The following is a 21,082-nucleotide window of genomic DNA, read 5'->3' on the forward strand; positions in this document are numbered from 1 at the left end:
AACACACTTAAGCTGGGTTAGGTTTCATGAACCTTTGCATTTAGTATAGAACAAGAGCAATTAAAGGGATGTTAAAATAAGCAAATATCTGACCCGCTTTGTTCATGTTCTCACCCTTGATCATTGCGGATGGCTCCAATTACACCCAACACAAGGGGCCAGCCGGGCCCCAGGCTGTCACCCTGACTCTGGAGTATCTGCAGGACACTCTCCAGCTGTTTCTGACGAATGTCGGCGTGCAGGACATTGGACAACTCTTTCAAGGGGTTCAGCAACAGAAGCTGCAGCCGCTGGAGAATAAGACGGAAAGAGTAATTATTATTAAAAATAGGTGTGTCCTTTTTGTCTAAGGTCATGAAAAAATTTGACAATGGTTTGGAGCAACTGGCAACCAGCTATGACATCACAAACTCCTGTTTTGAAGCCTCAAGATTCACAATTTGACCAGCGCCATTTTGAGGGTTGGCAGCATGAAATTCACAGCAACCAGTGTCGACTCATATGCCGCACTTTATCTTTAATCTATCTATTTTCCTCTTAAATGGGAACAAATTTATAAACATAATTTAACATAATTTGAACATAATTTATAAAATTCCCATCATGTTTTATAGAAGAGTTAAATGTTATACAATTATATTTGCAACCACAGTCGTCGCCCCCTATTGGCTATTTCATAGATTACTTCCTGAATATATGAAATTGGAAGCAATGGATTTTTTGAAATATTTTTCAGTACATACATTTATGGTGTAACCAACCTGATTCTGGGCCAGTGGAGGGTCATGTTTGAAGGCCAATCCGGCTTTGATGAGAGCAGTCAATGCCTCAGCTCCCCACTCTCTCATCCTGGAGTTTGGGTGCTGGCAGACCTGCAGGACAAATCACACACACAAATGCATACACATGCAAGGGATAACAGAAATACTATTATGCAGAGTAGTGATTGGGTGGGTGTGTATGTAACAAATGGGTGAAATAAACCAACCACAGACTGTGAGATAGAGACCCGGCATATGTTGGCATATGTTGTGACAGACCATGTAATCATGACTGCTACTATACATTTGCACAGAAAGGCTAGGCTCAGCAGGAAGAAGGTTGACTGATGTGGTACAAAATAACAATCTCAGTATATAGTTAATACTTTAGCTGCAATCATAATTCATCATACGTTAGGCTGATAAGTGCGATGTAATGTCTAATAGCAATACAGCTGTGGAATGTGTAATATACTTACAGTATTATTACAGTATTTAATTGCACTTTTTATTATGTGTACAGATTTCCTTTTTTTTTTCTTTGTTTCATTATTATTTATTGTGTTTCTTACAGTGCTTACTCAAGAGGCCAGCACAAACATTCCTAGGCACTTGGATTGTAACTGTGTGTGCACAAATGGCAAATAAAGCCTTTTGAACCCTGAATCAATGTTATGATATTCAGATCTTAAAAAGGCTGAGAGGTGAAACAAATGCATTGCTTGCAAGCACAAAGTTGAAGTGCAAAGTAGATACTGTATCTGTTCTCATTCAGGAAAGAGATCGTCAGTGTGTATTAACCATTCTGATTTTAATCTAAATCCTTGTCATAATCGTCATCTGGTGATTTTATTGCAACACTGCTGAAGTGATTTTTAACAAGACTGCCACAGATGAGAGGAAGCATAAAGTAGACTTTGCAGGTGCAGCTTTAGATTATGACTCTGTGACAAATCACATCAAGCTTCACATTGCTAATTGTGCACAAGAACACAAGAATCAAACACTGATAGCAGAGCACTGTGGACACATTTTGACACAGCGGCCTTCTCCAACTCCAACATGTTGCCAGTTTGCAAGAGAGGGACAACGACTTGAATCAAGAAAGAGATAAGAAAGCCAGTGATTAAGACATCTGAACTTACCTTCTGCAAAACCGAGAGGATTGCAAAAGAGAGGGGGAGACAGACAAAGAAAATATGAAGGGAAACCCCAGTGATACACATTACACACATACAAGATACAAAAGGAGAACCCATTTAAATAAGGAAGACAAGACTGCCCACAAATACAGAGTAGGGATGCACAATATCGTAAAATAGTCATTAGTCATATCGGCAGATCTTGGTGTCTTTACCAATATCGGATAATATATTAAAAAGCCAATATCTGCCAATACTGATATTGTGCATCCCTAATACAGAGGGCAGTATCGGTAACTGCTGTTTGTACCAGGGCACCAAAAAGTCAGTTGTACATATTATTAAAGTCAAACCATCACCAACATGTAGGTACAAATGAAACATTATATGCTCTGGAAGTTTGCTCTGATTTGAATCCAGAACCAACTTTCACTAGCTTGTTCAACTGTTTGGTTCTCCTTGATTTAACTGTTAAACTCCCAGTCTGGGATCAATATAGTACATCTAAGTTTTAGTTATTTGGTTCTTTGGGGCTCATCTGCTTCAGATTCCATTTAAAAGATGTCATTATGAGAACTCCAGCACTGTTCAGAGTAACAGGTTTAAGAGGGGAAAAAAAGCAATTATTTGGATATTTTTATATATTATATATATAAAGATATATTATCTTTGAATATGGTAAGTGACAATTACTGCTACCACTCATAAAAAAAGCTTATTCATTCATACTCATTCACACTAAAATCCACTCTTCTAATGCCTATTTAACAAGTCAAATTTCTTGTTAAACTACTGTACATGGGTAAGTGAAAGAAATATTAAATTTGATCTCAGAGTATTTGATCTTTTTAAAATGTTAGCAATTATATTACTGAAAATTGTCTGTATCCTGTCTTCAAGTATGAAATTACTTAAGATTTGCAATAAAAAGTTACCTCAAGTAGGTGGCCAGTCAGAGGCCTCCAAAGGATCTCTATGCGATCCATGTTAACTAGGCCAGTCTCCAGGAGCTTGGCCACTGCAAAAAGAGATGGCTCCTGAAACCAAGACAAGAAAATAACAGGTTAGTACTGAGTACCCTGCATTCTGACCTCGATAGATAAATACATACTGTATGTAGTGGCACTAATGTGTACAAGTTTACAAACATGCTGCTTTAAGTACCATTATAGGGCTGTAGTCGAGAAAACAAGACAAAATATTTAAGACAATAAGCTATTTAAAGCAATACTTCATATTAGAGCTGCAGCTCATGATTATTTTCATAATCGATTCATCTGTTGATTATTTTCTCGATTAACCGTTTGGTCCGCAAAATATCAGAAAACCTTAAAAAATGTTGATCGGTGGTCCGCAAACCTGGAAATGATGATGTTCTCAAATGTCTTATTTTGATTTATTTGTTATCCAGAGCAAAGATATTACTAATTTTTAAGAAGCTTAAACAATCGGAAATCCTGTTTTAATCATGAAAAAAACTTCAAACCGATTAATCGATTATCAAAATAGTTGTCGATTAATTTAGTAATCGATTAATAATCGATCAATTCATTGTTTCAGCTCTACTTCAGATCATTTTAGAAAACAAGATTATGAAATATCCACAACACCAGCAGTTTCACCCAGGCCAAAAACACAAAGTCTTCACCTTGTTGTTTCCATAAGCCATTTCCATGGCTTCCACGGAGAGTGAGCACAGAGCATTGATCAGGTGATGGAGGGATACATCATCTAGGTACCTAGATTACACAAACAATAATGCATGTTGAACAATGCAGGTCCAGAGTAACAGTGATGCTAATGCTTGTACTTTTTTTTTCTTTTTTACAGTGGTCCTTACTGGGAGCTCTCAAAAAGTCTGGACAGGATGTTGGAGATGACGGGCAGGTCTGTCATCACTGCTGTGGTCAGCACCTGCTTCAGTAAAATTAACAATAAAGTACAGCCAGTTAGCCAATCGTCAACACTCAAGTGAGAAACTAACAGTGCAATGTTCAGTACACCATGTCTAAGAAAAACACTCACAGTACTGGGTCCCTCCACAGCTCGGCCTGGCTTCAGGGCACCGCCAAGCCCCGGCTTCAGCCCCAGTATCCAGACTAAATGCTGGAAGAGACAAATGAGAAACTTAACATACTGGTGGGTGATGCAAGTTCTCTACCTTAAAAGACATAAATAAAAGTAGAACATTCAAAATTTTCTCTCACAGAAACTGTAAAAAGAAAAATATATTTTTGTTTGTAAAGGTAGGGTTTCTATTTAGCAGATCATTTCTTTCCAGATCATCAGTTCAAGAATGTAATTTTGCCATATTAGAAGTAGAAGTGTATATGTGTGAGAGTGTGACAGAGAGAATGTGGTATTCCTGTGTGAATTCATGCGTGTGGTGATAGTCGTACCTGCAGTGTAGCCAGTACCAGCTGCCAGGATGTGCCCAGCACAGCCCCATGGCAGTGTGCCAGGTTCAACAGGGTTCGCATACACTGGATATTCTTTGCTGTCAGCTGAAAGAGGGACAAACACTTACAATTACCATCTTGTATAAGCAATCGGGAAGTGAGCTAATACGCTTCTCCCGAAAAAAAATTACAAAAGCGTAAAAGTAACTAATAAATTGTAGGAAACTGCTCCATAAATGTAATAATTAAATGTTAAGCGAAACCAGAGTTTCGTCATATGCACATTGTGTGTGCGCGTGTCCTCACCACCACTGTGCCTTGGGGCTGGGCAGAGAGTGGCTGCCCCACAGCCACCACCTGCTGATGAGATTCACTGGAGGGGCTGATAATCTGCACAGTCTGGCCCTGGATGGAGTAAGCTGTAAAGAACAAAGCCGCATGAGCAACCCCACCTCCACTCTCACATGCAAGACTCACATCTTTCAATGACAGCCAGTAACACATGTAAACTGGTTTTCTAACAAGTTTGTGACATGCAAGAAAACCTCTCCTAATTATACGTCCAGTGCAAGTTGAGACCCAATTTGCCAAATGTATCTCTTACAAGCTAATATGCAAATAGTGAATGTCTGGGTGGTTGACTTAAGAGAAGCTGTGCGTCTACATTCCCCAGACATACTCTTCTCGGTGTTCCTAATTAGAAGCCACAGTGAAAAGTAATGGATTAAATCAAAAACTGTAGGGCAATAGCAAGAGGCAGACTGCCAACAGTTTACACGCTCAACTCAGTTTAACAGACATCTAACCATATGGGAGATTAGAGGTGCTCATTAATTTAACATAAATATACATGACCAGAGGCCAATCTCTGGGTTAGAGAGGGATTTTCAGGTGCATGTGGTGTTATTTTAGGGATTTCATTAATCAAACATAAAAAGATGAGAGGAGACATGCATACTAATGCATAGGTTTTTTTTCATTTCTCCCTAGAGATTACTAGGCTGTTGGTATTTATTACCCAAACTGTTTGATCTGGAAAGAGATCCCTTAATCTGCAAGCCTGACTTAATCCACTGCCTTTATATCAAAACATCATTTGAAATTTCAATAAAACAAAACTATTTTGCAGTGATACACAAAAAAGAGCTACCAATACCAATTATACAGCACTGCATCTATGCTGTTTGGAGGTGGCACCTACATTACCTTTGCTGGAGAAGTTGGCGGTGTTGCTGTTCAGAACAGTCAGTGCATAGTGTGGCGGCAGAGAAGCTTTGCAGATGGCTGTGATGAAGGCATCTCGGGGTGTCACCAGTCCTAGACGACCACACAGTGACGCCATGGTCAGCTCTGCCTTCAGGATGTTCTCAGTCGCTGTCTCATCAGTGCTGAGTGAGGACAAAACGAGAGGGAAAAGAAAAGAGAGCAATTTATTCTCCATGTTTATATTACATCTGCAGTATTATTTTTTTTCAAGCACAAATTAAATAGGTCACCATGTATCAACATCTAACTGACAATAACCTAAGTTGTGACACCTCAACTAATTCAATCAAGGCTGATTTGATCCTTCGTTTGGAGAGAAATAAGATCATAACAACAAACATGTGCAAGAACATTTGGGCATTTCAAAAATGTCTTTTAATGTGTTAAAAGTGAATTTACTGTATAGACTAACACACAGTACACAAAACTATTTTTATCATCTTGAGTCACTAATGTAAATGACTGCTAACCACAGAGCAAATGTTAATAAGAAGGCAGGAATCGTATTTACCTTGCATCTAACAGCAGAGAGAGCGCAGCCAGTAGACCACACCAACAGGCACTGACCATCTCCTCCCACACGAGGTGGGCTCCTGGGATTAGAAAAACAAATGCATTAATATCCTATTTGAAAAGGTAAAGTAAATAGAAGCACTGAATTGCCACCAGGGGTCATGAAAACCACCCAGAACCCTAATAGATTTATTATCATGCACAGGAACAAACCAGTAGTTTTGTTCCCCTGAATGATTTGCTTTTAAGCCTACATCATCTTATTTAACAGTATGCGTGTATATTCTTCCACTTTGTTTATCTCACTGCCTCATGAGAGCTTGCTTATCTAACAGTGTGGCTCTGGCCTGTTCTTACCAGGTTGTGGCTGCCACTCCTGGTCCGGGTGAGCCTCCCTGAATTCAGCAGCCAGCTCCTCCTCCATAGACAGCTCTCTTTCTATCATGGAAGTAATGCCCCTGACCAGGTCTAACAGACCACTAAAGGCCACAGACATGGCATAACCCTCTGGGATGGATGGGGGCTCGACCTTGTCCAGCATCTCTAGACTGGTGGATGAAAAAGAGCAAAGTGCACAAGAATAAACTGATTAAACTGAGAAAATGTTAGAAGAAAAACGAAATGTATGTGTATCTATAGCTCGACACTGAAGTATCCAGACTTCATACAGATCTTTTACCAAAGGTATTCAAACAATTTACAACACTTAACATTATTGAACAAACGAATGAATCACATAAGTAGGCAGGTCAGTTAGTAACAGGTACACCAGTGAGCCAATCCATTTGATTCAAATTAAAAGATTGGTAGTAGAATAAATGTGTTTAAGTAACAAATAAAGGACACAAGCTTTATAACTCGTCACACCTGACAGCTAGCTGCATCATGCATCCAACTCTTCTGTGCTAATTATAGTCATGAAAATCTTAATTCCATTACTGTCGGAGAAGACAACTTAGACAAAACCTCTCGTTGTTACAGAAAATTACATTTTCTGAATTTTAAACCTTGCATTCCTGTGACATATCAAAGACACTTCACAACAGCATTTTTACTTCTCAAGCAGGTTTAAAGTCTCGATTGCTTACTGTGATCAGCCCTTTAAATAAAAAGTACAGTGTTTCTGTATCCCTAATTGTAAGGTTATATTTACACTCATTACCACCATGGAGATGGTAATTTGCACAAGTTCAATGTTCTTCAATACAATGGTCACTTATATTTGTACAAAAGGTCGGATTATACACGAGTGAAAATTGAATAAGATCAGTCAATTATTTAAGTCTGTGAGGTAACAGCAGGACTTACTAGGTAGCCTTAGCACTGCCCTGGATGCTAACAGTCATGAGGGGGATCCAGGTGCCACGGTATTCAAATGCAGCCTGGGTGGTCAGGTTGCTACCGACTCCTCCTGCCCCTGGGCCGCCCTGTGCTGTGCCCTGCACGCCTGAGCCTGAGGCACCTAAACATTGGGTAAGAGAGGAGTAAGGTGAGCAAAAACCTAATGAAATGTGCCAAAAACCCAGTGAAACAAACAAAATGAAACACAAATGCATATAAAAAATAAAATACATTATTAAGGAAGCACATTTGCAGTCAAATATGCAAAACGGTTCAATGACTACTATAATTTGTACATATAAATTGCATCTGTTAAACACTGTATACAACAATTCATTTTTATAATTCAGGTGCATCTGAACTCATTTCTTTGAGATCTACAAAACTTAATGGGCAGCTTTTCAACATGTGAAAAGAAAAAAACTGTGAAAGACAAAACAATGTATTAATAACACATTTATTAAAGCACTACAGCTCAAAATCGGTCGTGCCTTAGAGATCAAAAAGAGAACATCATCACTTTAAACAACCTAAAAGTAAACTGACCAGCAGGTGCGCTGACAGCTGGAGTGCTCCCTGCATTGGGGACAATGAAGAGGGACTGGATGAAGGATCCCAGTGCATTGACGATGTCTCGGAATACCTTTGTGGAGTGCTGCTTCATGTCGTATGACTGGCAGAATGAACTGAAAAGGAAATCAACAAAGAATATTTTAAAGACGGGTTTGACACAAAAAAGATTAGCCATTTGGCAGCTGAAAAAAGTGCCAGGGCATTTCACTCTAAGGAAAAATGATCAGCGGATCATGCGAGTCATAGACCAACACTCAGGAACAATGTGGGTCATATCGCTGAAAAAACATTTATACCATTATAACCATCTTGTAGTCAATTAACAGCACATTATATATGCTTGAAGTTAAGATTGTAATTCAGATGACATGTAGTGGAGATCTGATGCACCCAAGTTTGTTTCCCTGCTTAGCTTGACCTCTGTTGCATTACCTTGAGGTAAATGAATGAGGCAATTACAGAAACCTTTAGCTGTCAGGACCAGATATATTGCACCGTTTGGATCCTCAGTGAAGAATTACTTTAGAATTATTACCAACAATCACATCCCACATCACAACAAAACAAAACACCCCCAGTCTTATTTTTTTCCACTTGATGAAGCAGCAGAATATGAGGTAATATTTAACAAAGACAGAAGAAAATGTCCAATCATGGACTCATCAAATAAAATGGGTGTTTTATTTAATTAGAGTTGTATTTCTTACCGCAGTAAATGTGGCTGCACACATAGCCTATGGACTGATTCTACAGCTACTGCTCTCAGCCACTGTGGCTTCTCCCCATCCAGAAACTTCACCAAGAGAGACAAGAAAATCTCACACTCAGTCACCTGCAAAAATAAGCACATATTGGACTGAGATTAAATTTTGGACTGCTTAACAGAAAGACACTGGGTGATACCTGGATGATTGCCTCTGGCAAAAAAAAAATGAAAAAAATCACTGAATCTGATGAAATTTCTGTAACTTCACACACGTCTTGATGAATGTTGGCAATAAGACGACCACACAGCTGCAATTCCAAATTCCTCAAATGGAACTAAGCTCATTAAAGCATCTGAAGCAGAACTAAGACAAAAGTACAACGGCACTAATCCAATGCTAATCAGACCAGATTAATTAAGTGTATCAGTTGTGTTTAAGAAAATCCCCCGATCTTAATACATCCATCAGGCAACAGTTCTGACCAGTCTACCGTTAGGTGGATCAGTTCCTCACCAGTAAGCTGTAGAAGTGCTTGATGAGGACCGACACAACACGCAGCAGCCTCATGCAGATCGGGAAATAAGGTTTCTCCACAGGTGCTGGTGAAGCAGAGCTGCTGCTGCCCTGCCGAAACTTGATGTTGGGGGAGAAGAGCTTGATGACAAGTGGACACACGCGTTCCTTCAGCAGGAAACTGAACTCCTGGTGCTGGAGGAGGAACAGAGAGAGGGAGTGGGTGTGAGAAACAAAGGAGACACACAACTAATATGGATATTCAACACTGGGCAATATTAATTATTTCGTTTTTTGCATCTGTTGCAACAACATGTCGACGACTACGACTACATATACCTGTAGGAATACGCCAGGGAAATCATTGAGAACAGATTCCAGCAGCTCCAGGCCAAATGTCCGTGTCATCTCTGTCATACCCACTAGCCAGTAGGGGGCATCTGCATTGACCAGTTGGCACAAGTCCTACAGTAGGGGTATACAGTGTACGAACAGTGTTCAATACAATAGAGTCTTATGTCCTAATCTCGTCACAGTGGTTGAAACAGTGCAATCACTGAGCTGTGCTGGGAGGACAAGCATCTTCACATAACACATGGGTGATGAATGAATGACAAGATTCTTTAAGACAAATCGACTTTAACAGCAGAAATTAAAGCAATGGTAAACTTGTTTTGATATTATCATCAACCTGTAGTTATGGGGATTATTCTAAATTTCTCTCTGTCGTCAATAACTGTTCAAGGGGGTTTATTTGACATCACTGTGTAGAAGGTTGCTGCCCCCTGATGGACATACCTGGAAGAGCATGTATGCATCTTTAGCACTGGGCCTCAGAGTACTAACAGTTCGTCTGTTGGTGTTTCCCTGGACGGGAGGAGGCTGCTCCGCAATGCCTGAAAATGCAACAGTAAAACAAGTTTATCAGCAGGGTAAACCATAGATCAGAGAAGGGATGTTACTTTGATGTAGACAAGGAAATAACTGCCACTTTTTTCTTCTATGTTGACTGACTCACAGGTGGTCCTTGAACAGGACATGAATCTTAATGGTAGAAAAAATTGCACTCAAATAGCAGCAGCACGGTCTGACCTTTGAAACGCTCATCTTCAGCCACCATCCTTTCAAACACCACAGTGACGACCTGTCTGACAGTGGCGGCTGCTGTGTTGTTGGTGATGTTGTCCTTTGTGAAGTGAAGACGGAAACACAGCACGATGGCCTGGTCAGAGATAAAAAAAAAAGAAAAGAAAAGAAAAGAAAAAGAAAATTATAGAGTAGGACAGTTGAAAGTTTAATGTGGCACTGTGTTATGATGCTACACACAAGTTATATTAAAAAAAGAGACAGTAAGGAACATAAGTGTACAGTGTATCTGTATACATATAAGGGAGAACACATGAAAGCTGCTGGTGTGATTTGGGCACATGTTGACCTTGTACCTTGGAAAGCACTTCATCATGCACAACTGTGTTGGTGGTAAGCAGGACAAGGACGGTCTGTAGAAGTTTCAGCTCCTCCAAACCATTTTCCATCAGCTGCCACAGCATGTTTATGATGTTCCCAGCTGCTGCCTGTTAAGTACACAGAAACACAGTCAATTACAGCACACAGATCCATTCTTAGAGATGAACTTCAGGGGGCATTGTCAGAGTCACTTGCTGGTAACAAACAAAATGCAAAGAGAGACCCCGAGGTCACACAGACTTGTGGGATCAGCTGACGCTATCTGCTGAGGATTGAGATAAAAATAAAACAAAACAAAACACCAAATATTACATTAATATTGATGTCACTTGATGCTGACACTAAGTGAAACTGTGCGTCATTTCTTGGGTCAAGCTGTCCAAAATAAACAACTCGTCTCTGACAGACTGGACTCTGAGAAGGAATCTTTATTTAATAAAAAAAATAAATTAGATATTATTTTCAGCTATATTTATAAAACAATGTGTTGAAAAACATTACCTAGCATTTCTACAAACTTCTCTACTGGTGTTGTCATTGTTCTCAGTTCTGTAATTTGACATGTTTATTTTTTCAAAACAAATTTGAACACATGCAAAAGGACAACTATCAACCAGTAGTAATACTAAGTGGTATGGTCTTGTGACCCTAGTTGAAAAGCTTAGGTGGCTTTAAAAACCTGTAGTTCAGTGTTGCTCATGAGGTAACAGAGGAGTAGAAAGGAAAAAACTTCAAATGCATCTGTGTTATAAAATAGGCTCTAGGTAAATATTGGGTGTGACAATTACAGAACATTTACTCAAAGAAAAGCAAAACATTGCAACCAACAGCCAACCTCTCAAATAACATCAACATACAACTACCATAGTCAGTTTATAAAGGTGTAAAATGTAAAACTATTAGCTGACAATTAACATAAACAACTCTGTTAAACATTCATTTAGAATGCTTAAAAACAGCTGGTAGCAGCTTCTCAAACACATATTTTCTGAACATTGTTCAACTATTACTGTAATGTCATAGGGATCAGAGCTGACCTTTTTGTTTATACACACAATCGCAGGTCTATTTCCAACTGGGTTATTTGAAGGGCAAGAATACCTTATTATCTCGTCCTTCAGGACTGTTAAACTGCCACTGAACAGATAGCATGAAACTACTGGCGGATCCTAATGACACTTTTTTGTTGGCCAATAAATTTGTGGAGTACAGAAACTCTGCAGTCGACCTCATGAAGCTCTAAATGACTACAAGATGGACAAAAACCGTTACAGATAGAACGGGTAGGTAAGGATGACAGGAGGCAGCCACCAGTGACAAAAATAAATTACCATTCTAATATTTACTTTGCCTGATTGGGTATTGATGAGTTGCATTGATTCTTGTATTGAATTACTGCAATTCTTTGTATGTGGGCTTAGACCAGTCATCGAGTCAATGCCTGCAGCTTTTTCAGAATGTTGCAGATCGCGTCTGACTGGTAATAAGAAAAGGGACCACATCACACCTGAAATCCCTGCACTGGCTTCTTGTTCGTTTTAGAATTTTGACGTTGGGTTTTATAGCTTTTAATGGACTGGCACCGTCTCTCTAGTTAGAAACTCCATTAAAAACCCATGGCAATCAGGCCTTTTCTATAGCTGCCCCCAAGCTATGGAGCAGTTTCAAATTAAATGCACCCCCGCTATTGAACATGTTAAATCACTTTTAGAGACCCACCACCTTTTGTCTCTGGCCTTCACTTCGGGATGATAACACAAATCTTACTAGATTTGATGTTTTTTACCACTTTACTATTTTACCCTTTTACTTTTTTTATCGTGACTGACCGTGTTTTGTAAGGCACTTTGGTCAACCCTGGTTGTTTTTAAATGTGCCATAGACACAGAGTTGACTTGACTTGACCTAAATGAATCAGCCTGAGGTGGTAGGCCATCTTGGATTTGCAAGTATGTGTGAACTGAATGTAAAATATCTCAAGAAACACTCAGGTCACCATCAATATGCAAATGGCAGGAACAGCAGCATTAAAAGTTGTTGTTTTTTTTAAAAAAAAGCAGCCCTTTAAGCATTAACTCTGACAACCTTTACTATAGATTAAGTTGAATATAACTGGAATAAAGAACATGTATCTGCACGATTGCCCTTCTGATTTGTGTTAATGGGTAGAAGACCTTGAAATAAGTACAACCTAACAGATAAATCTGTTAAATATGAAACTGTAAGAGATCACATAAAGTGCACTGAAGTAAATGCTATAGAAACTTAATCTGTCAGTTGCTTTCTATATTAATCAATTATGTTCTTCGGTCAAAAATGTCAGGTACATGTTAAGAAAATATTAATCAACGTTTCCTCTTGTTGTTATTATAAAATAAAAGAGACAAACCGATCAATTGATTATCAAAATAGTTGACTATTTATTTAAAAATCGATCCATAATTGATTATTTTTGCAGCCCTAAGATGCTCGATAAGTATGCGAGTATTCACAGTTCTTAATGAGAGTGAAGGACTTTTCAGCTCTGACAGCTCAATCCACCAGAGAGCCACAAACGAGAAATTTGTTTTCTTAACGACTACATTGGAAAAACAGTGCACCAAGGACACAGGTATTGACTTAGTTTTCTTAAAGATTATAATCAACAGGTTACACAAATAGTGATATTTACACTCACCACATATTTTGTTTTAGGATTAAGAACATCATCAATTAAATCTTAAGTCTTTTACATTTCCAATAGCACTACGCCATGTCAGTGTTTTTCTTTTAGCACCCTCTTGTATTATGTGGTCTAGAGTGAGCTCAATTTCTATTTCTTGCACGCACGTACAACCCCGAGCTCTTGAAGAACTGTATAAATATGCATGTATTTCTAACACCATATGAGCTCCCCGTCCTCACCTCAGATACCACCTCATGGGACATGAGTCTCTGGATGGCAGCCAGACACAGCTGGGTGATCTTAGGCTCTTTGGTGCCACAGCCCATCAGAAAAGGCTGTACAACCTCTGAGCTGTTCTCTTTCAGAGCTGCAGGAAAAAAAGGACACAGATAAGGTTAAATGTCATATAAACCTGGATATCTGATATGGATATGTTTGGGAGATAAAGAAAATGTAATTTCTGTGTGCGATGGGAAAACATTGTCATGTCATTGAAATAAAATAGAAAAAGAAATTAAAAAACGTGTGTGCAAAACACAATGCGTCATTCTCAGAACTCAAGTTCAAAAGCTTTTCTGAGAACATGATGGAAAACAAAAGGATAAAATGCTCTGAAATAAGGAATTGAGGAAAGAAAGTGGTTATTCACAATATCATGAGTGTGAGCTCATACATACTGAGTTGACTTAGAACCCAGTGAATTGGATCCAACTACCCGTAACACATTCACATTCATTGCGATGGATTTGATTTACTAAATTATTTAGATATGCAGAACTAGTCTGAACAATCTCTGTCTCTGTCTGCTGTAAGAACTAGCAATTTCCCTTTCTGGACACAAAGACAGAATTGAACTCAGCAGTGAATTGCAATACAGTTACAGTGGAGCAGATGGAGCTGGATAGTCGTTAATAGAATTCAGGAAATGTCGACAATGCGTCAACTCTGCAAATGCCACAAAAAGCAGGAGTTTGTTTATCAAGAATGGACAAAAAATCCTATTATTCAAGTGACAAGAGACCGGTCATGTGAAATTGCTTTGTAGTGAATTCAGAAAATACTTAAATCCAGCCAGAAAGATTAAACCAATCAAGGCAATTTGCTCTCAAACAGGGCTCATCCATACATTTAATTATGCGTATGTCCTTTTCCTCCAACAGTGCAACCATTAACATTGCATTGTTACTGAAATAATTTATATGGTCACATGTGGCTCCAGAGATTAATTGAAAAACATTTGAATACAAGGGCTCTCTTGTGTGTCAATCATGTGATCAAATGACACTTTATTATCATTTGACCTACTAAAACTCACTGTACACCGAATGTACAATATTGAGGGTGATTCATCAATTTCAATTTAGACTGAAGAAGTGAAAAATTGGCACACAGATATGCAACACGTCACCACCTTCCACACTTACCTGCCAGTATGTCTGTATTCCTGGCTGCGATGGTCTTAATCTTCACAATACCAGACTCTGCAGCCTGAGAGAGGGAGAGACAGAGGAGACCTTTAGGTTAACACTGGATGTGACATGTAACAAAAGGTGGTACACTGGTGTAGCGCCACTATGCTCATGGTGGTAGACAGTTTATGGTAATACATGGCCACAAGGGAAACAGGACAGAAACAGGGATGGTAAATCTGCTAGAAATTGCTCTTCAACTTGAGAGGAATGTGCTAGTAAAAAGTGAGAAATGGAAAGGGGGAAGGAGGACTGTCAAGAGAGGGGGGCGGGGGAGGGGATGATAAGGAGACAGACTAAAATGTGAGTCAGTTTATGTGACAGAAACAGAGTATTTGCCAGTCAAAATATAAGATGTTCTTATCGTCCTACAACAATCTCTGCAAGCCTGTCAGGGGTCTTCAACCTCCCCCTCTCTTCCCAGAGTTCCTCACCATCACGACTCCAAAACAGTCTTCTATTCTGACTCCAATTGTGTAAAAAAGCTGTTTTTTAAGATAATATCATGGATGTTGTTTTAAAGATGTACAAACTGACATAACGGAGTATTTGAATTACTTAACAGAAACCGATGAAAGACGCATTGAGCGTGATTCAGTGTCACATGACCACTAGTGGGCCTGCATGATCACATGACCTCTCGCGAGCATCCACCCTGCCTCAAAGGTTAGTCGTTTGCAAGCTTCACTTCATTTACCTTACAGCAGAGCATCTGAATGTTTATCCAGAGTTTCTACACTGTAATTCTTGTGTCCATTGATATAATCTGTAAGAAACAATTAATGAGATATAACTCAGACAATCTAAATCTTACTTTGAGATATAATATTTTGCCCATATTGCCCACCCCTACTTGAGACCACACCTGCAAGACTGATCTCTTGATAAGCATTTTTCCTGGCATCTAATCTGATGAAGCACAGTGAACTGGAATAATCTCAAGGTAATTAATCATTATTCATGATTACGTGATTGACACATCACATCAGAAAAATCTAATCTTTCATGTGAAGTTTATCACCAAAGTATAAATGATGTCTGTATTTAGACATTCATACTTTTTCTATCACGCATCTTTCATACCCATTCACACACTGCTGGTACAGCCGCCTGGAGCAATTTGGGGTTAAGAAATGGAAGATATGACTTCCTCGCAAAACTTAATCTATTTACAATTTTATTCTGGGGAAAATTCTGCAAATACAGCATGTCGTCGCAAAATCAGGTACATTTCTAGCTAATCTGCCCAAACAAGCAAACAACTTCAGGCCGTGTTTTGGTAATGCAGCCACTGTGTCATCTTAGTGTATTTACTGTATACATTAGTGGAATCTCAACTCTAATACAAAGTAACCATTACCACTATGACAATTTCCAGTCAGCAACAACCACAGCCTTTCAACCACATTCACTACAAGATGAAAATATTAATAGCCTAATAGGAAGAAAAACTGCATTTGCCCTTGAAATGAAAGTAGCTGAAATATTGGCCACCAAACTGATAGTAATTTTTTACTAGGGCTCAGCAATATATCCTTATTATTATATCTATACTGTGACATGAGGCAAGATATCATCTTGGATATCATTATATCATGATGGTTTTAAAGGCTGTTGCATTAATAATTATCATCATTATTACATTGAATTAATTTGATAAATAGACTTAGATTACATTGATTCAAAAAATGCATGTAATCGACAAAATTATATTTAAAAAAGTCACTTCTTTAATTTAAACCCTAATTATTTGTGTCATAGCAAAATATTACCATCTTTATAGACAATTTCATCGTTTCTAGCACATGTAAACGTCCTTCATTTAACATTAAAAGCCAAAGACATTAAAGGTAATACAGATCAGATTGTAAACATTAGATATTTTATTTTCGAGTTGAGAAGCGCAAACATCTCAAAAGAAAACTTTTCATGAGCCCAGAGAAACAACCTATGTGTAGCTTTATATCCTGATATATCTCATATATCTGGATATACCCTACACATATTGAGATATTACTAAAAGCCATATTGCCCAGCCTTATTTTTCACTAGAACATATCAGTCAGCTTGTGGAAGTCAACCATTCATAACCTGCTGAATCCCATGGTAACAAGCAACTGCAACAATCACTGGTCCGTGCCTTCGGCTGTCTTACACACAGTGAACTGGCCTAGTACCATACAGCTCCTTAAAAAGATAATCTTGGGGAAAAAATGCAAGGCTCTCTCCTCTGCACTGTTCCCAATCCCCACACAGAGACAGAGTTCATTGCAGGGCAATGATGGGAACATAGAGAGCTCTTTAATAACTACAACTACAACCCCACAGTGACTACTTCTGATACTCCCACGGGTTATGACAGGAATATACTGAAGGACAAATGAAAAGCCAAGTGCCTGAACTTCAAAGTCTAGAACAAAATATATTTAAATTATGCTTCCATATAAAAGCCTGGGAAATGCTTTCTCTGACTTTGCAATGGTGATATAAATTCTGATTTAGTTTTATTTGACTGTCAAAATAAAAGTAATTTATCTAGTAAAAGTACAAACATTTACATTTTCTGACAGTCTATGTAAGATTTAATGTCTTTGTTAATGTTTCATTAATGGGAAATACATTATCTTATGGCTCCTATGCTGTTCGAGGAACAGCCGGTTTTCAGATGTCACTCTAGTTAAGTGAAAGATTCAGCAGCCTGGTTTCCAAAGGCAGTGTTGAGAAAGACATGTTCTCATAAATGTTATAAATAGTATTTCAAGCCCCCTTCAAATTCTTGTGCGTATGTTTATATATATATTTATATATATTAAAAAAAGCATCGACGGGATAATAAAACTGTACTGAGCATTTAGGAGATCGAGAGCCCCCCAGGATGTTATCAGGAAGTGCTCAACAGATTCACTTCTTCTCCAGACTGGAGATGCTCAAAGCAGAACTGAACCATGTGTGGATGTCAACTCATTTCTTTGCAAATCAACATTAGTGAAGCCCATCACACAACGACTTCCTCAGAATCATTGTGAGACTCTCTAAATTCAGCAGTTCTTGGAATTGACTTAGCACACTATGAGAAAAAAAAGACTGGGAGCTTTCATGCTACACATTGCTTGTTGTTTTGTCTCTTAATAGCCCTAAATTACTTTTCTAACAAACGAGATGAGTCAAGTAAGCTGTGAAAATGTTAGTCATTGTACTTTGATTGATTCTGCAGGTTTTCGTCAGATAGGCAGTCATTATATTTCACTGTACATTACAGCCAGTTGACAGCAACTGACTAATCCACAGAGCGAACAGATGCCTGATGTTTTTTCCCCAACTTGGCAAAAGCAACAGCCACACTGCAAACAGAAATGCCCTGATGGTTTCACTGACTGCTACTAAATGATAAGGAGATTCTGAGTGTGAAGTTATGATACAATGAGATTCTTTGTTGCCCTTTATTTTCCATGGAAAACACAATCACTATTGGAGAAGAACTTGGAAATGAAGACAGGGCTCCTTTTTTTTTTAACAATAGGCATAGTCATAATATTTACACTTAAGAAGCATTATCAAAATAATTATAAAAATAATATCAAAATAGTTGACGATTAATTTCAAAGAAATTCAAGAATGGCTGCGAGTCCTCAGCTTGTTTGTCGTGGCAACATTGCAGCTAAAATACTTTATTGGAAAAGGTTGTTCTAATCACAACGATTTCAACTCATGAGCTCAGGTTGTGGTGACAGACATCAAAGTGGCTCTCTGCACTGCTGTGATCCCCGAGGGTAAAAGGCTTGTTAAGGCCAGGAAACCTGAGTGATGATAAATCAATATTTGAAGGAGATGCTTCATAAGGGCCTTAGGCAAGGGGCAGCAAAAGGTCTTCTGACATTAGACCAGCTGTAAGCTTTTTGGTGGCCCTGTGAGTCTGCCATACACTTCATTTTGAAATATTGCACACCAAAGTTAGTGAAAGTGATTGAATTCCAGAAAAGTTCCAGAAAGGAACTTATTATTTTCCTTCGTACTTCAATGTTGTCTTTAACAGAGGGGATACCTGGGGTAAAACAAACTCTGCTGGAATAGCCTGATATGCAGCTTCCCACTGAGACAACTGATGCATATTTCCACAAGAACAAATCCCATATATAGTAGAACTCTTGATCTTGAGACCCGTGTGATCACTTGCAAGCAAACAGTAAGCTGGTTATACCAGGGAATTACAGGGAATTAAGTTAAAGAAACCCTGACCGAGATGGCGTCACGTAAATTATATAACTTTGGTCACTTTATGCAATTTATTGACAAGAAAACTGTGAAAAGTAGACACACAATTAGGGAAAGCAGCACTATTTATCTTACAGCAGTCAACTGAATGGTAAAAGAAAATATAACATATGCAAATTAACTCTTTACCCAGTCTGTCTTCTTTGTGTGACTCAAACATAGCACATACGCATATTATGTAGTCAAAAGTCCTGACGTCCCCTTATACCATTGTCTTCTCTGAACTCACTAAGCAACGATGTCACCAACACTGCTGCACAGTGAAACCAGTCAGTAACCATAAACAGTAGGTGACTCCAGTAAACTCAAATTAAACTCAAAACTAACACTGTTAGTGACTCGGTATGAAATGGCCGCGTCAACAACAAAGGCATAACTGCAAAATTAAATTGCGACAAGAGATACTGGACAAACTATTTTCTTTACAAATATAGTACATTTCTGCAATCACTTATTTGAATTCTGTTTTGAAAATTTAAAGCAATACTGCCACAGTATTAAACTTCAATGGTTTGTTTTTCTCACAAATAACCAAGTTGACAATTGTGGCGGTAGCTTGGGGAGATTTTCCACAATATTAACAAGTGAACTATTAAATGAAAATTTGACTGAGGTCTTATATACAGACACGTAGGCAAAGAAACAGTAAATATTTACAACATTTGCAGAGCTGAGTCTGAGCCAATTATTCTGTGAGAAAAGTTGTGTGAAAACTGGGAAATGAAACTGGTTTGCTATAAAAGACTCAAGCTACTGCTATTCAAAAGTAAGTATGAACTCCATAATTTATTAAGTTATAAAGACGCATTATCCAGGTCCAACTCTGAGGGTTTAATGATATAAATTAGAAAATAAACATGAATTTGCATATTAAATTATGGCCTCTCAAAAATAGCAATTTCTAGTTTCTAATGGCGACATTTTGTTGATGGAAACTTTGACACAGACCCTTTAAATTACTGTACATCAAAGTCATTTTCAACAGACTGATGTGTGTAATATAATAAATCTAGCTATTATGTAATGCTAGTTAAAGAACAATTAACTGTACACTGTGTCACAGGGAAGCCTTGTAGGTGAGAAGGCGCTGTCGTCGACACAACTTTTAATACACCCGTTCATTAAGAGGACAACTCAGTGTCCACGTCCTACACCAGAGCAGAGGCCTAGCGACGAGTGTACAAACAGGTCCAAATTGACTAATATGCAAAACACCAAGCATTACGACAGAAACAGACGATTTCAGAGCAGCTGTGTGACACCAGGGTAACGGCTGAGTTAAGCTAACTAGCCGGCTAACCTCTTTGACTGGAGGGAATTTCTTCTTGCACTCCATGGACAGAGACCGCAGGTCCGTCTGCATGTTCTCCAGCAATTTCTTCACCGCCTCGGGGCTGCTGGTCGACATCTTCAACGGCAGCTTCGACGGAAAACCTCAGGAAACTTTAAACGATAAAGAGTCGTTCCCGCCGCCCATCCACAGCGGGGATATGATCCGTTGCTACTTTATTCGCCTGCCTTGGAAAATAAAATAAAAACGCCGCGGTCCATTGACACAGTCGTATCCAGCCTCTCTGCTTTGGGCGCAGCAGAGCCGCGATGACACCGGCATATGTTCTCCTCCTTCAATGCCCGTCAACATCGGCGTCATGGAACAGCATCGTTTCTCTGAGTTATTCTTCAATAAAATTGCTCACTAATCAAAGATATCTGTCAAAATGAGCAGTCAGCCATCAGCTGCCGTCAGCAGCTCCACTTCCCTTCCCACAATGCTTCGGCGGACAGTGACACGTCACTAGGACTTCCGTAAACAGTTCAAAATAATGACTACAGCGACCCCTGCTGTCAAAGCCTAAGGTTGATATTTAACCACGAGTTAATTTGCACATTCATATTGGAGTCTGTCTGTCTGTCTATCTATCTATCTATCTATCTATCTATCTATCTATCTATCTATCTATCTATCTATCTATCTATCTAAACATGAAGAGCAG

At 38.8% G+C, this 21,082-nt stretch overlaps 1 protein-coding gene across 4 annotated transcripts in view; it reads right to left on the reverse strand.

The window, feature by feature from the left end:
- mon2 (MON2 homolog, regulator of endosome-to-Golgi trafficking) overlaps positions 1 to 20,871 on the reverse strand; it is a 29,538-nt gene extending 8,667 nt beyond the window's left edge. For 2 of the 4 annotated variants that reach the window (XM_058646305.1, XM_058646303.1), the window contains exons 1-22: positions 20,389 to 20,871; positions 14,772 to 14,835; positions 13,587 to 13,714; positions 10,658 to 10,789; positions 10,308 to 10,437; positions 10,014 to 10,111; positions 9,555 to 9,680; positions 9,216 to 9,410; positions 8,703 to 8,827; positions 7,969 to 8,108; positions 7,390 to 7,543; positions 6,439 to 6,629; positions 6,080 to 6,161; positions 5,509 to 5,690; positions 4,609 to 4,721; positions 4,303 to 4,407; positions 3,929 to 4,009; positions 3,744 to 3,817; positions 3,552 to 3,642; positions 2,839 to 2,940; positions 762 to 872; positions 115 to 290 (exon numbers count right to left, since the gene is read on the reverse strand). In XM_058646305.1, the coding sequence (XP_058502288.1) occupies positions 115 to 290; positions 762 to 872; positions 2,839 to 2,940; positions 3,552 to 3,642; positions 3,744 to 3,817; positions 3,929 to 4,009; positions 4,303 to 4,407; positions 4,609 to 4,721; positions 5,509 to 5,690; positions 6,080 to 6,161; positions 6,439 to 6,629; positions 7,390 to 7,543; positions 7,969 to 8,108; positions 8,703 to 8,827; positions 9,216 to 9,410; positions 9,555 to 9,680; positions 10,014 to 10,111; positions 10,308 to 10,437; positions 10,658 to 10,789; positions 13,587 to 13,714; positions 14,772 to 14,835; positions 20,389 to 20,496 (2,708 nt within the window). In that variant the 5' untranslated portion in view covers positions 20,497 to 20,871. Of the gene's footprint in view, positions 1 to 114; positions 291 to 761; positions 873 to 2,838; positions 2,941 to 3,551; positions 3,643 to 3,743; positions 3,821 to 3,928; positions 4,010 to 4,302; positions 4,408 to 4,608; positions 4,722 to 5,508; positions 5,691 to 6,079; positions 6,162 to 6,438; positions 6,630 to 7,389; positions 7,544 to 7,968; positions 8,109 to 8,702; positions 8,828 to 9,215; positions 9,411 to 9,554; positions 9,681 to 10,013; positions 10,112 to 10,307; positions 10,438 to 10,657; positions 10,790 to 13,586; positions 13,715 to 14,771; positions 14,836 to 20,388 lie in introns of all 4 variants that reach the window. The other 2 variants (XM_058646304.1, XM_058646302.1) reach the window with 1 other exon arrangement.
- Between the last annotated feature and the right edge of the window lie 211 nt (positions 20,872 to 21,082).

This window comes from Solea solea, chromosome 12 (assembly GCF_958295425.1).
Source record: "Solea solea chromosome 12, fSolSol10.1, whole genome shotgun sequence".
Lineage (NCBI taxonomy): Eukaryota > Metazoa > Chordata > Actinopteri > Pleuronectiformes > Soleidae > Solea > Solea solea.